The sequence below is a fragment of the Artemia sp. Qi Xiang Cuo genome, chromosome 15, assembly GCF_049724085.1.
Source record: "Artemia sp. Qi Xiang Cuo chromosome 15, ASM4972408v1, whole genome shotgun sequence".
NCBI lineage: Eukaryota > Metazoa > Arthropoda > Branchiopoda > Anostraca > Artemiidae > Artemia > Artemia sp. Qi Xiang Cuo.
Genome location: NC_142808.1, coordinates 59730335 through 59745315, shown reverse-complemented (window position 1 = coordinate 59745315; position 14981 = coordinate 59730335). Strand labels below are relative to the sequence as shown.

Genomic DNA, 14981 nt, shown 5'->3' with positions numbered 1-14981 from the left:
AGAGGTTGAAACTAGAAACTGTTCGGTTACTGAACTGGTTCAGTACTTTCTGTTCGTTTTATGTTTTAGTGTTGCTCCTTACTTTCAGTTGAAAAAACTTTTTTTTTGAATAACATGATAGAAATGGATGATAGAGGTTGAAACTAGTAGAAGCACACGCAGTTCAGCATTTAATGACTTCATTAAAGAAGTAGGAAATTCAAAGATAATTAGAGAATTGATGTACTTAATTTGGGGTAACTAAAATTCCTCTGCAAGCAATAATTGATCTGCATTTTTTTTTTTTCACATATTAATTTAAGGGGGCAGCCCCTTTGAATCTGTCACACAACTTTATTTAAAAAAAAAACTTTAGGGTAAAGAGCGAGGTATTGAGGAGGGGACAGCCCCTTTCATATACGGAATAATTTCTGTTCGTTTTAAGTTTTAATGTCGCGCCTTAGTTTCAGTTAATTTTTTTTTTTTTTTTTTTTTATTTAATCACTAGCAGAATCTATAATCATAATCAAAAGGTTTTGAAAGTAATACAAAGGTTTTGGCAAAACCTTTGTATATAATACAAAGTAATACATGTAATACAAAGGTTCTGGCAAAAGGTTTTGAAAGTAATACAAGAATTTCACTTTAGATCTTATTTGTTCGAATGAAATTTAATCTGATTAGTTAGATGTTGACACCTTGAAACTTAGTTCAGTACTTAACTGTTTGGTACTGTTCGGTTACTGAACTGGTTCAGTATTTTCTGTTCGTTTTAAGTTTTAGTTTTGCTCCTTACTTTCAGTTGAAAAAACTTCCTTTTTTTGGAATAACATGATAGAAATGGATGATAGAGGTTGAAACTAGTAGCAACTAGAGGTTGATACTAGTTGAAACTAGAAACTGTTCAGTTACTGAACTGGTTCATTACTTTCTGTTCGTTTTAAGTTTTAGTGTTGCTCCTTACTTTCAGTTGAAAATTTCCTTTTTTTTAATAGCATGATAGAAATGGATGATAGAGGTTGAAACTAGTAGCAACTAGAGGTTAAAACTAGTTGAAACTAGAAACTGTTCTGTTACTGAACTGTTTCAGTACTTTCTGTTCGTTTTAAGTTTTAGTGTTGCTCCTTACTTTCAGTTGAAAAATATTCCTTTTTTTGGAATAACATGATAGAAATTGATGGTAGAGGTTGAAACTAGTAGCAACTAGAGGTTGAAACTAGAAACTGTTTGATACTGTTCGGTTACTGAACTGGTTCAGTACTTTCTGTTCGTATTAAGTTTTAGTGTTGCTCCTTACTTTCAGTTGAAAAAACTTCCTTTTTTTTGAATAACATGATAGAAATGGATGATAGGGGTTGAAACTAGTAGCAACTAGAGGTTGAAACTAGTTGAAACTAGAAACTGTTCGGTACTGTTCGGTTACTGAACTGGTTCAGTAATTTCTGTTCGTTTTAAGTTTTAGTGTTGCTCCTTACTTTCAGTTGATAAAACTTTTTTTTTTTTAATAACATGATAGAAATGGATGATAGAGGTTGAAACTAGTAGCAACTAGAGGTTGAAACTAGAAACTGTTCGATACTGTTCGGTTACTGAACTGGTTCAGTACTTTCTGTTCGTTTTAAGTTTTAGTGTTGCTCCTTACTTTCAGTTAAAAAAAACTTTTTTGAATAACATGATAGAAATGGATGATAGAGGTTGAAACATGTAGCAACTAAAGGTTGAAACTAGTTAAAACTAGAAACTGTTCGGTACGGTTACTGAACTGGTTCAGTACTTTCTGTTCGTTTTAAGTTTTGGTGTTGCTCCTTACTTTCAGTTGAAAAAACTTTTTTTTTGAATAACATGATAGAAATGGATGATAGAGGTTGAAACTAGTAGCAACTAGAGGTTGAAACTAGAAACTGTTCGGTTACTGAACTGGTTCAGTACTTTCTGTTCGTTTTATGTTTTAGTGTTGCTCCTTACTTTCAGTTGAAAAAACTTTTTTTTTGAATAACATGATAGAAATGGATGATAGAGGTTGAAACTAGTAGAAGCACACGCAGTTCAGCATTTAATGACTTCATTAAAGAAGTAGGAAATTCAAAGATAATTAGAGAATTGATGTACTTAATTTGGGGTTCTATACCATTAAAACTAAAATTCCTCTGCAAGCAATAATTGATCTGCATTTTTTTTTTTTACATATTAATTTAAATCAAAATCAAATCTGTACAAAAGTGGGCCTAAATTAGCTTGAGAAAATCTTGGCAAGTCAAGGATACTGGTTGATTTTAAAAGGGGTTGAATTACTGGTGAAAAAATTCTACCTTTTCTACCCTCCCTTATATTTTAAAGTACATAAAAAAACAAATATACAAAACTTTGGGGTAGGCTCTAAAAGGAACACAGATGTTACTACTACTACTACTAACTAACAACTTACTGCAGCACTAAGCTGCCTGAAGGCCAGCACAGCTACACAGGCTCTTCCTCCACCCCAATTTTTTCAACGCCTCTCTCTTTACACCCTCCCAGGAAATTCACATTTCCCTTAAATCTTTTCTTAGACATCCTTTCAATCCAACCGGGAACAGCCTGCTTTTCGTTTGATCATAGGCGGTTGGCTTGAAAGCATAATTTTTGGCAATCTGTCATCCGCAAAACGTACCCTAGCTATCTCAACCTTTCTTTCAGTATAGCTATCTCAATCTTGTATTTGTGGTACCTAATATTGTCCTTTTTCCTGTTTCTTTTGTTTCGCGAACCATATGCTTGTGCACATCCTTCCTGTTTACCTTCCCTTGATTTCTCCAGGTACCCATTTGGAGTTGGGTCAACACAGGCTGAACTACCAAAGTTACAGACCATAAGGGCAGAGCTGCGTTAATACGTATAATAGGTGAGGAATCCCCCCCCCCCCGTCTAATTGCTCCGAAGTGCCCCTGTATGAAAAAAATAGTCACTTAAAATAGACTTTTGTAAATTTTCCCATTTGGCAAATGGGGACCCCATTTTATAATTCTGTATAGTTGTATTTTATTTACATATTTTTAAGGTCTTTTTCATGTCTTTGATGGCATCTAGTATTCGCGGTTCCTCTTGTTTTCCTTTTGTCCCCCCCCATCCTCTGAATAAATATGTTTCATTTTCATTTTTTTTTCTCTCACCTTCGACGGCGCCCAGTATTTGCGGCAGCAAATATTCGTATTTTCCTCTCCTTTCTACATTTCTGTTTCATTTGCATATTCTCGTTATTGCTCTCTTGTCTCTGACGGTCCCTAGTATTTACCATTTTTTATCATTATTAGTACAGATAAAATGATGCAATAAAATTGTATACTGAATAAAACAAACCACTCTAGCCTGAAGGAGGTTTACTTTGTAAAGATCATCTTACCTGTATATATAACGGATCCTCTGAATTTTAGCTGGAATTTGAAATCCACACCCTACGTCAAGTGCTGCAAATTAAGACCCGCAAGATGCATGAACTAAAGAGGAAGTTGGGTATATCAGCGTGGAGGGAAATTGGAGACGATATATCTCAAAGTTTGAAAAATGTGAAAGAGTCCAGCACGTGAGTTTTTTGTGTATATTTTATTTTGTTTACTTTGTGTCATAACTGATTATGCCATGTTACTTGCCCTTAAAAGTTATGGATACGCTCCTGAGGGAGTCTCCTGTGGCCCGGGGAATAGTAGTATGGCCGTTAAACTTGCTGCCTCAAAGGTTACATTTGCGCTTCCAAATGAGGCTGCAGTAGTCATGGAAAGTGACCATTTAGAATGTGGCTTCAAAGCTTACGGATGCGCTCCCAGGGGCGATTACTGAGTCCAGGACAATTAGAATGTGGTCCATAAAGTGGACATTGAGAATGTGGCCTGAAAGAATACAGATTTGCTATTGGAGTCTGTTTTGGCCAGGATTGCTATTTCTGTTAGAAGGCAATTTAAAAACAGCCCTTCCTAAAAAAACACTTTGCAACAAGTTTTTGCTAATTTATACAAGTTAAAGTGCCAAACACATCAAAATAAGAAGACCCCTCCCCCTGCCTCATGTTAGGTCTATTCAGAGCCAACGGCCACGTTCTTCTGATTTTTTTTTCGAGATTTTGTTACGTTGAACAATGGAAATGAATTAGCGAAACTAAATAATTAAGTTTGACAACGCTTTCCGTCTTTGAAAAATCAATCTTAACAATCTGTAGATAATTTTGAAGACCACACTGCCTTTCCACGACGATAAATACAAGTTCAAATAGGGACAAAATCCTTTTAATGGACAGTGATAAATTTTACAAAAATACTAGATATTTCGGTCACATGTGCAGTGACGTCATCAGTAGTAAAACTACTGTTTTTCAGCTAACATCAGCTTTCTCAGTACGTCAGTACTTTTACTACTTATGACGTCAACAATCTTTGATTCCATAAGACAACTACACCTTCAAACAAAAGCTGCGCCCTTTTTAGCTATTTGGTACTATATGTTTTTAGCTGACTTTTGCTGATTTTACACTCAAGTTTCTTTTCTTTAAATTTGGCGCCTGCTGCTGGAAAAAACTGCATAATTGCATATGGAGGTCATTTCGTTAAAATTGAATTATTTTTTAATTTTTAATGTTTTTAATGAAATTTTTTAATTTCATTAAAAAATTAACTTAATTTTTTAATGAAAAATATGGCAGTGTAACTTCCAACTTAACCAATTCAAACAATGAGATTGTATTTTCATTGTCCTAATACAGTAATACAAGGATAGCTAATATGTATTAATACAGTTATTTATTACAACAGTAATTATTAATAATTAATCAATAATTATTTTAGTAATTAGCATTAGTTTTGTGTGTTTTTTTGACAATTCACAAGCTCTAGCATAGCCAAATTAACAACAAACAAACCTTCAAAACTTGTTGAGAAGGTAATGAGTCATGCGTAAAATAATTAGTATAAAATTCAAGGTTTCTTGGACACTTTAATTTTGACTTAAAAGTACTTAAGTAATAAAAACGGCTGCGAACCTGGCATTGCAGACAGAGCAAACTCAGAATCACTGTTTCTGTGTTTTTTCTGTAACAGGGACATACCTTTGATCTTTATAATTTTGACTAGAGACAATTTCTTAAACCACATTGGCCTGCCATAATGTAAAGAAGAAACGATCAAAAATGAGTTTTTTTAAAGGCCAAATGAAAATACCGAAAAAAAACATAGAACGAATATTTCGAAGGGACAACCGCCTCTCTTTTTCAGCGTGACCAAAAAAAAAAAAAATATCAAGGAAAATGTCAAAAAGGGGCAAAGAAAAAAGCAAAACCAAACGTGGAGAGTCAATGTGAAAAAACAAACCAATAAGAACAAAAATTTAAAGATGATTAAAATTCAGTAAACGCCAAAATTAGAGGAATTAAAAGTAAATACCTAACAACTAAAAAAGTGAGTCATTCACCATTATCCACGATTTTTAAAATCGTGGATGTAAAACAAAATGTTAAAAAAAAAGTTAAATTGAGTTAATGTGTATTGAATGGTATGAAAAGAGTAGATAGAGTGAATGAGTTTTGGTTTATGATAAAAGATTGTGTGACGCTGCTCAAGTCACAATAGTGGCTTAATAAAACGTCATACGTTCTTACCATCTCTACGTTTGTTGATAATGTTATTCAAAAAATGTGTTGTAAGTGCCAGTTAAGTATGATGTATTATTAGTTGAAAATAAAAGTCAAGTCAAGTCATAAAATCATAATTCACAAAATCATAAAAAAAACTTGTACTGTCGTCGTTTTGTGTTTTTTTTTCCAGTATTTTCGTTTGGCCTTAAAAGATCTAATTTTCATCGTATCTTCTTTGTATGATGTCGGGATATTTGAATTTAGACAACAAAAACATGGTGAAGTCACGTTCCGGGATTTATTTATTTACTATTTATATATAATTGATTTATTTATAAATTATTTATTTATTCCACGATTTATTTATTACACGTGCCTGATTTATTCACATGCTCCGAATAAATAAAATGCCGTAAGAAAGCGGGATTATTTAGTGCTAATGCATGGATTCTATTTACTAAAAAGTCAATTAATGTGTTTCTAAGGTAGACATATTATAGCTTTATTACTTTATCCACCTGGCTTCTTCTAAGCTGGATGGAGACGGATTTATTCTACACTTCAATCAAGCATCCATCTACATTTCATCCGATCTAGAGCGACACTTCTAACAAATTTGTTATATTTTTCGTAGGTTTGGGTCTAACTACTATTTGTTCAAGTCAAAAATGTTATGGATCATATCTTTTATGTTGGATTGCTGTTGGATCCTTTTCAGCACAATTAATAAGCTAAAACCTTTTTTTCTCTTTTCAAAGGTTTCTTAATTTAACTGTTTTTCTTTTGAAATTTTACTACCATTTCTAGCTTTGAGCAATTTCTTCGTTGATATTCATGAAAAAATTAAATAAATAAATAATTAACTGATCTTTCTTTGTTTCAGAGCAAAACTGAAGCTCATGGTGAAGTCACCCTAGCAGTAAAAATAAGATAAATAAATTAATTGATCAAATTCAGACTTAAAGCCAAAATCTTGACCAGAAAACTAGTTGGGCACTTCTTGCTGGCTTTGAGACCTCCTTTTTAATTTTTTCCTGGAACGTGGTAGCACTTCTAGGAGAGAAGGTGTGAGAGGGGGGCGGGGGGGAGAACAAGACTGTGTGTGTTCCGTATCTACCTTTTTACCTGTTGCAGCAACTCCTTACACGGAACTCCAGGTCTATTCTTGGTCATATAGTTTTAGTTATTGTAACGTTCTGAGACAAAGGGGGTGTTGAGACCTTCTCCCCTCTCATTGGAGAAGGGAGAGAGGGCTGCTTGTTAAAACGTAGAAAATGCTTATGTTCGTTTTGTATTTTTGTACTCTATATAATTTTCCTTTATTTTGAAGTTATTTTTGTTTTATTTTTGAAACTCTTTAGCTGTTCTATGAATGCCAAAACTACAAGGAATTTAAAAAACTCATTAAGGGGTGATAACCAACATCTGTTACAAGGTTATATAGGAGAGGTTGAACTCCGTCTCTCAATGTTCAGAAACAACTGTGTTGGTATTCGTGCAAAATGAATAATTATTTAGCTTATCTTAATGCTGGGAAAGGAGCAAGGGAAGATATTACCACATTTGTCATGTTATCAGTTCAAATTTTGCAGTGCTTTAATTTACTTTGTTAAAAAAAAATAATCCGTTGGCAAGGACACTTTCCTGTTTTCTACTCTTCTTGGAATTGTCTTAAAGAATAGAGGCTACCCAAAGCAGATACCTAAAAATTATATCTGATGAGGATAAAGTCTAGGTGGGGATATATTTAACTCTTAATTGCATAAGGTTTTCGCGGAGCGATGGAATCTTGCAAATAAATTGAAATTAGTTCCTCGTTTACATAAAATACCGTTGGCTATGTTCTAGACTTTTGTTTCTGCCATATTTTGTAACCTGCCACGCACACTGTAAGCCTGCGTGGCTTTCATGTTTTCAAATGTACTGGATGCAATTCTAAATAGAAAATTGTAAACCTGAATTTCTCCACGAACTTCCAACAATCTAGAATCCATTCGGCGTTTCTGCTTTTTGTAATAAATTTTTTTCGCTCGATATATTTTTTTGGTCTCACAAAGCTGAATAGTTTTTTACGCTTTCAAATTGATGACAATAAAAAAAAAAAAAAAAAGAAAATCGCCCTTTAGTAGTTAAACTAACTTCTCCTTAGAAAATTCCCAACATTATAGAATCGACCTGCCGTTTCTGCTGCTTTTTGTAATAGTTTGTTTACGCGTCTTTGCATACTGCTTCATCAAAAAATGATCTTTTTCATGTCCTCAAATCCGCTAAGTAAATACTACTACTAAAACTAACAACTCACCGCAGCACCAAGCCGCCTGAGGCCAAGACAGCTACGCAAGCTCCTCCTCCATCCCAATCTATTCAAAGCCTCCCTCTTTACACCCTCCCAGGAAGATCCTATTTTACCTAAATAGGTAAAACCCCAACCGCAGAACCTTCATCCGTTTAGCCCTAGACGGTTGGCCAAAAAGGACAATCTTCGGCAATCTGTCGTCCACAGAACGCACCCTAGCCATTTTAACCTTTTTCTTTTTATAGCCCTAGAAATAGGGATTGAAACACCAAATGCTGAAAGTGTTAGATAAAACTTTTAACTAAATTTCCCTCTACAAGATCCCGAAATTATATAATCAGTCTGGTGCTTCTTTATATTCAACTGCTTTTTCTAGCTTTTCCCCCTCCATTCTTTTTTTTTGGCTTTTTTACTTCTCCTGAGCTTTCTCTGTTTTTTTTTTTTAATGTTTGTATTTAATAGTTAATCTGATTCAATTCCAAGTGTTTACCAGGCCTGCTTAGGGATAGCCTTTTAAGGTTACCTTTGAATACTAATATGGAACAATGTAAAAGTATACATGGACATTTGCATGCAAACAGAGGCGTGGGGCTCGATCTGAGAAGCAGCGGTTTATGATTTTCCCCTGTTCCTAATCCACCAGCGTGCATGAACAGCCAGACGCTTGAGGAGGTAGAGTTGAGGAATCTTCATAATACTTTCTATTTAGCCCCCCCTTGCCCTTTTTAAATAATTTTAAAGTGGGAGGGCTAGTGCCCTCCAAGAAAAGGAATGAGCCCTCTCCTTATATTCTAGGACCTTAGTTCTAAGTCAATTGCCCCTATCCCCATAAACTAAATTGACTTAGCTTTAAGTGGCTTAAATTAAACCCGTATTTCAAACATTGCTTTTTATTTTGAGAAAAGTTTGTCACAAAAATGATTACAATACAAAAATTTCCAGACTATTAAAATAACTTTAAAAATATTCAAGCTATTAAAATAATTTTAAAAATAATTTTAATAATTTAAAAGTTTTAAATAAAATTTAAAAATAATTTAAATTTTTGTAATTTTAAACAATTTTAAATATTCAACATTTGTACCTACAAGACGAAGAAAAAAATTAACAGAATGTTCCCTGCGTTTTGTTCAACTTATTTTTTAGTTTTGCTTGGGAATTTTTTATTTTAATTTAGTTTTATTTTTGATCTAACTTTGATTTGGCTATAGACATTTAAGTGTCTGTAATAAGAATAACTCCAAAATTCTTGATTTTATTAAGAAATCCTTGATTCTGTTCTGTTAGGGGCAGTTTAATTTTTGGATTTACTTTTGAAATTCTAAATGTTCCTGATAGTTCACGGGCTTATAAATATTATCGATATAGTCTTGATAGGGTAAATGTTCCCCTTGCAATCAGCTTATAATACTTGGCTGGGAGCTAGATAGCCAAAGCTGCTTCTCGGGGAGACTCCTGCCCGAAAAAAAACTTGGTTCTGCTCCTAAACTCTCTGAAATCAATGCGTCCCCGTTTGGCAGTGCTTAGTAATTAAAATAACGCCCCTTTAATGCAAGAGTCGAGTTCCCTCCCCTAAATGAGGGAACTGAGGAAAAAATGAGGGCTCCATGTCTAGGACCCTTGTTCCTATCAGATGGATTTTCAGGACATGGCATGTGTAACCTTATGCTGGGTCTTTAAACACTTGGAAAGTAGTTTTATTCTTTTTTTTTAGAAAGCTTGTCTCTTTTTTATTTCGTTTTCTTTTTGTATTCGTTTTGGCTTTTAGGTTTAAATCCATAGAAGAGGCTGCCTCTGAAGTTGGATCAGCCATTGCTGCAAATCCTGTGTAAGTCTTGCTTTAGATTGATTTGCTACTCTCTTTTCTTCACTTTATTTTATTTGCTTCATTTTATTCAATTTGCTTTCTACCATTCTACGTTTTACTTTTTTGTTTCTTATATTTTTTCAGTTTCTTTTTTTTCAGTATATTTCAGCCTTTCGCTGGATCTCAAATAATGTAAACTTTGCACTCTACAATAAGTGCAAATATTTTTATTGTTCTGTACACCAAAAAGCACAATAAGTTGTACAAACTTCCATATTAGGCTTTATTTTTCCTAGTTTCCAAGAATTTTATTTTTGGAGGTATTTGCCTCAACGCTAAAATTCATTGTCGCTTGTTGTTTCGAAGCTAGTTTTTGAGTAAGTTTATTGTTCATATACGTACGATCCTTTTTAAGGACACTATAGAGGATGCTAAAATAGTTTATAGAGAGCACTAAGGTTAGGATTTAGGAAATATCAAAACTTTAAATGTTGCTGAAAATTTCTCCTAAAGGAAGCTTAAAAGAACAATAACGCAGGGTTCCTCTTCTAAAGTATACTTTTGATGAAATTGTTGATAATTAGGAATTGCTAAATGTGCTACTAGCTGGCTGTTCGTTTTTTTTGTGCATATTAAGCTTAAATACAATTTAAGACCACAATGGCTATACATGACAAATGAAACTCAGAAAGGAGAGAAAATAACAAAATGGAAATAAATTAAAAAAAAGGTGAAAAAACGAGAATTTTGTCAGCCCGGTGGCGAAACATGAAGAAAAAGAAATAAGCAACTATTTCGACAAGGACCTCCGCCACTTGAGAGAACCTATTTGCCCATCAAATAATGACCGAATTTGTAGACCAGCTAAAGCTATAGCAAAACAAAGGATTATTGCTCAATCATCTTGGTAGATTTCTTTTTCATTGATTCCAACCTGGTTCTTATTTAGTTTTGTTCTGTCTTTGTCAAGCAAACTTCGAAAGGTTCGATTTTCGTTGGTTTCTTTTTCTTTTCTTTCTTTTTTGTTTAGCACTGAGGACGACTTGGCAGAGGTCCTTGTCGAAATATTTGCTTATTTCTTCTTCTCCATGTTTCGCCACTGGCTGGCAAACTCCTCGTTTTTTCACCTTTTTTTTATTTTATTTTTCATTTTGTTAATTTCTCTCCTCTCTGAGCTTCATTTGGCATATTAAGCGGCCCCTTCGGATTAGGTTTTTACTTCTTGGGATGGCCGTTAAAATCTATTTGTTGTTTGTTTTAATAAATTTCTCTCTCGTTTGTCGCTTGGCCTGTATAAGTGGCTCCCGACTGATTTTGGGCCATACCCAACCTAGGCATTTCTAAAATCCTGATGTCTCCCACCTGTCGTGATAATTGGATATTTTTATTCAAAGTTTTTCGTGTATTTTCCTGAAGGAAGCGTAAAAGGCTATTAAACTTGGAATGTTTTTTTGGGTCGTAATCTAAGCATATTTTTTACTAGTGAAAAATATCGCCTGAGTACAAAACTTTGTACACCATGTAAAACGTCATAGCAATGCTATCGTGTATCTTTCCTTATCTTTAATAGTATTTAAATGTTAAGTAATTCTCAAAAATGGATATAAACACATTTTGAATGAGTTTTTTTTGTGTAACCCCCCCCCCTTCCCGAAAAAAAATCTTTGAGTAAAACCTCCTCCGAAAAAAAATCCTGGATACGGCCTTGAGCCTATATGATTAAGGCATGTGTGCTGTTTTGTGACGTTTATTTATGTATGTGTTATGAATAAAATATTCTATTCTAAAAAAAAGTCACTGCACTTTGAATTCGCACAATTATGTTTTTCGCTAGGCCTTGCCGTCTTTTTAAATGAAATAGTTTCCAAATCTGTCGATTTTTTCCAATTATATCATGGCATGGAAGTAACCTTCCTTTCAGTTCTAGCGTTTTAACGCTATTCTGGATTTACGGTATGCAATGAATAGTGTGGATCTGGTTTCTGTTCATTTCCTGTCTCTATGTTGATTGGTTGATTTAGTAACCAATCAAAACCTGTTTCGAAATTCTTACATTGAGTGACTTATGACATGAATCATATAACAAGTGTTAAAAGCCCCTTTTCTAGAGTGCTTATTGTAGTTAATTTTCTTTTTTTAGTTGAGTCCCAAAGTGTTTATTATGACTTATTGCAATTTGTATTCTCTTGTTATTTCCTTTATTAAGCCAAAATTCAGTCCTTCAGCAGAGAATTTTCGGTACAATTCAAAACCGCCTTCAGTTTCAGTAGAGACAAGAAATGCGTTTATTGCAGTTAGTTGCGTAAGTTCTGTTGAACGCCAGGTTAGAGAAAATAAGCCTAAGAACAAATATAGCCTAAGTCTTTAATTTCTAGGCTGTGGAGTAGTAAATTTCTCCGGGGAAACTTATAAAATTTCTCTTCTAACAATATAATTGCCAATCTTTATAATTTGTAATTTTATTCATTATTCTTCAATGAGCCATCTAATATTGTTTTTGAAAGTTCAATGTAGGGCTTAGATGTCGTGCGCGAAGACTAATTGTCTTTTTTCAAAGGGATTTTACAGTGATGAAAAATTAGATTTTGTCTAGAATAGACAAAACCAATGGAATGCCTGTGTACTTGCTCACTTAGGTTCTGGCCATCTCCGTGGGATGTTTTAGAGCCACAACTGCCAACTCACTGCACAAGGGCTTGGTATGTCGCTCTATCTAATGTGATGCATGACAACTGGGCTATTTTGACCCGGTCAAAGTTCTCCGTCCAATCTTTTTCGCGGCTTCCTTGTGGACGAAGGCCACGGAGAGATCTTTCAAGGGTTATTGTCGGGAGACCGCCACTGCTCCTGCCAACTCATGCGCAAAGGTTTGGTATATCAGCTTTTGGTAAGGGCTTGTGGTCACAACTCCTGCCAACTCAATGCGCAAGGGCTTGGTATATCGCTCTATTTGGTACGATGTGTGTAACCTTGACTCTCCTGACGTTGTCAAAGTTCTCTGCCCAATCGTTTTCATGACTGCCTTGTGAACGAAAGCCACGGAAAGATTTTTCAATGGTGATTTCCATGGAGGCGGCTCGACTCCTTTTGCTTGACTTTGCTGAACCAGCGCATCGTGGCTTCTTGATTTTGTTGACAATAGTCTTAGTGGACTTGAAGCCCTTGGTATACATCCATATTCGGGATGTGGTCAGTTTTTTTTATTTTCGCAATACGACGGAGGCAACTCATCTCCAATGCTGGAAGTTTAAGTTCGTCTTTGGTTGTCTATGTTTCCCATTTGAATTGGACTGTTGTGATTACGAGGCTATGGAATACGCACAGTTCGAGCATGTTGGATAGATGGTTGTGTTTCCAAGTTAGGTTGACCGGCCCTTAATACTAGCAAGTGTAAATCGTCATTTTACATCAAAGTTATGGCAATTATCAGGGAAGTGTAGGCTACGTAGGTACAAGAAGTGGTCCATCGTTTTTTACTGATCGTTCGACTATGCTGATAAAGGAGGGGGTTATGTATTCATGTTTCGTAGTCACTATACTAGTACTAGTACTAACATCTCATTGCAGCACCAAGGTGCCTGAGGCCCATACAGCTACGCACGCTTCTCCTCAACCCCAATCTATTCAAAACCTCCATCTTTACACCCTCCCACGAAGTTTCAATTTCCCTTAAATCTTTCCTTATGACTTCCTTCCACCCCAACCGAGGATGACCTGATTTTCGTTTAGCCTTAAACGGTTGGCCGAAAAGAACAATCTTTGGCAATCTATCATCCTTCATCAGCAGACACAATAACTTGACGGAAGAGACTGAAAATCTGGTTTTTAGAGATATCCTTTCCATCTCCCTAATTCCTATTTTCTCAAAAGTGTATAAGGATTCTATGCAGATAGCTAAAAGAAAAGTTCCATCTCTTACTGATCAATTTGGGAATCTTAAATCCACTCCAACTTCTGGTTACTTTGTTTATCTTGTTGACTCCGTTCGGAAAAATCTTGTAAAGCCTAATGCCTGGCGAATAATTTATTTCCTGCTATTTCTGAAGCGCTTGACCTTGTTAGCCACAATGTAGTAGTCGAAAAATTAATCCCTGAATCGAACACTGACTTGGAAACTTAGCCTCTTATTTATATATAAATTCAAAAACTAACACGCAGTCAGTGTTTAGTCATTGCTTTAATTCACGATTCAGTTGTGGCAACAATGGAGAGAATTTACGTACCTTAACAGTTTTAATAGTTGCGTTACACCTAAGAAAGTTCTGAGAGTAAGTTCCAGCCTAGAACCTAGTCAGAGAGAACCATAATTTTGAAGCTTTCGCCCTTTATTTGGGATTAGTCTTTCTTGGATTATCAAAGAACTGTTTGGCATCGGGATTTGATTCTAGTGATGAGATTGCGTCAAACTACTACTACTACTAACAACTCACCGCAGCACCAAGCCGCCTGAGGCCAACACAGCAACGCACGCTTCCTTCTCCATCCCATTCTATTCAAATCCATCCCAATTTATTGCTTTTAGCTGTACTCCTTAAGACGAAGTCAATTAAAATGATCCATATTAAGGGGGATAGAACGGAACCTTGCTTAACTCTGGATTTTATACGAAACCAGCTGCTAACCTTATTTCCTACCTTCACCGCAGCAGTGTTATTCTCGTAGATAACACTTATCACTTTAATGTATTTATCTGGTATACTATACAAAGATAAGAACTTCGCTAAAGCTCTTGCATCAACTGAATCAAACGCTCTCTCATAATCTATAAAACTGAGGACCAAAGGGGCTCGATAACTCAGGCATTTCTCAATTATTAACAATCTAAGAGTGAAAATTTGGTCGACACATCCTCTACCCTTTCTAAAGTCGCATTGTTCTTCTCTTATCACTTTTGTCTGCAGCATCTCTCAGTCTAAAAAATATCATATTACTAAGTAATTTGCTACCTACAGAGACCAGGCGAATGCCTAGATTGTGTGAAAGCGTTACCTTAAATATCCGAAGAAGAAGAAGAACAATGTGATTTCATGTATTGTTTTGTTTACTTTCTTCCAACCACTCTGCATAGACGGGATGACCATAAGAAGTTATGAGACGGCTCGTTTAGTTGGAAATTGAAATTTATAGTGCACTTCTCAAGAGTCAATAGTGGTTCGATTAAAGTAAGATGCAATTTTTCCCCAAAAAACTTCATTTTTGTATATATGCGTACTTAACAAAGGGTCAAAATGCGAGGGAACAGAAGTTTTAAGATAGTCATTTGATTTTTATGGTCTTGGAACTTCACCAGGAGGTTAAAAAAA

General features: G+C 35.0%; 1 protein-coding gene across 2 annotated transcripts in view; it reads left to right on the top strand.

Moving 5' to 3' along the window:
• LOC148943926 (tumor protein D53 homolog) overlaps window positions 1-14981 on the top strand; it is a 155232-nt gene that overhangs the window by 23007 nt on the left and 117244 nt on the right. For both annotated transcript variants that reach the window (XM_089101825.1, XM_089101824.1), the window contains exons 3-4: window positions 3390-3538; window positions 9640-9699. In XM_089101825.1, coding sequence (XP_088957951.1) covers window positions 3390-3538; window positions 9640-9699 — 209 coding nt within the window. The remainder of the gene's footprint in view (window positions 1-3389; window positions 3539-9639; window positions 9700-14981) is intronic.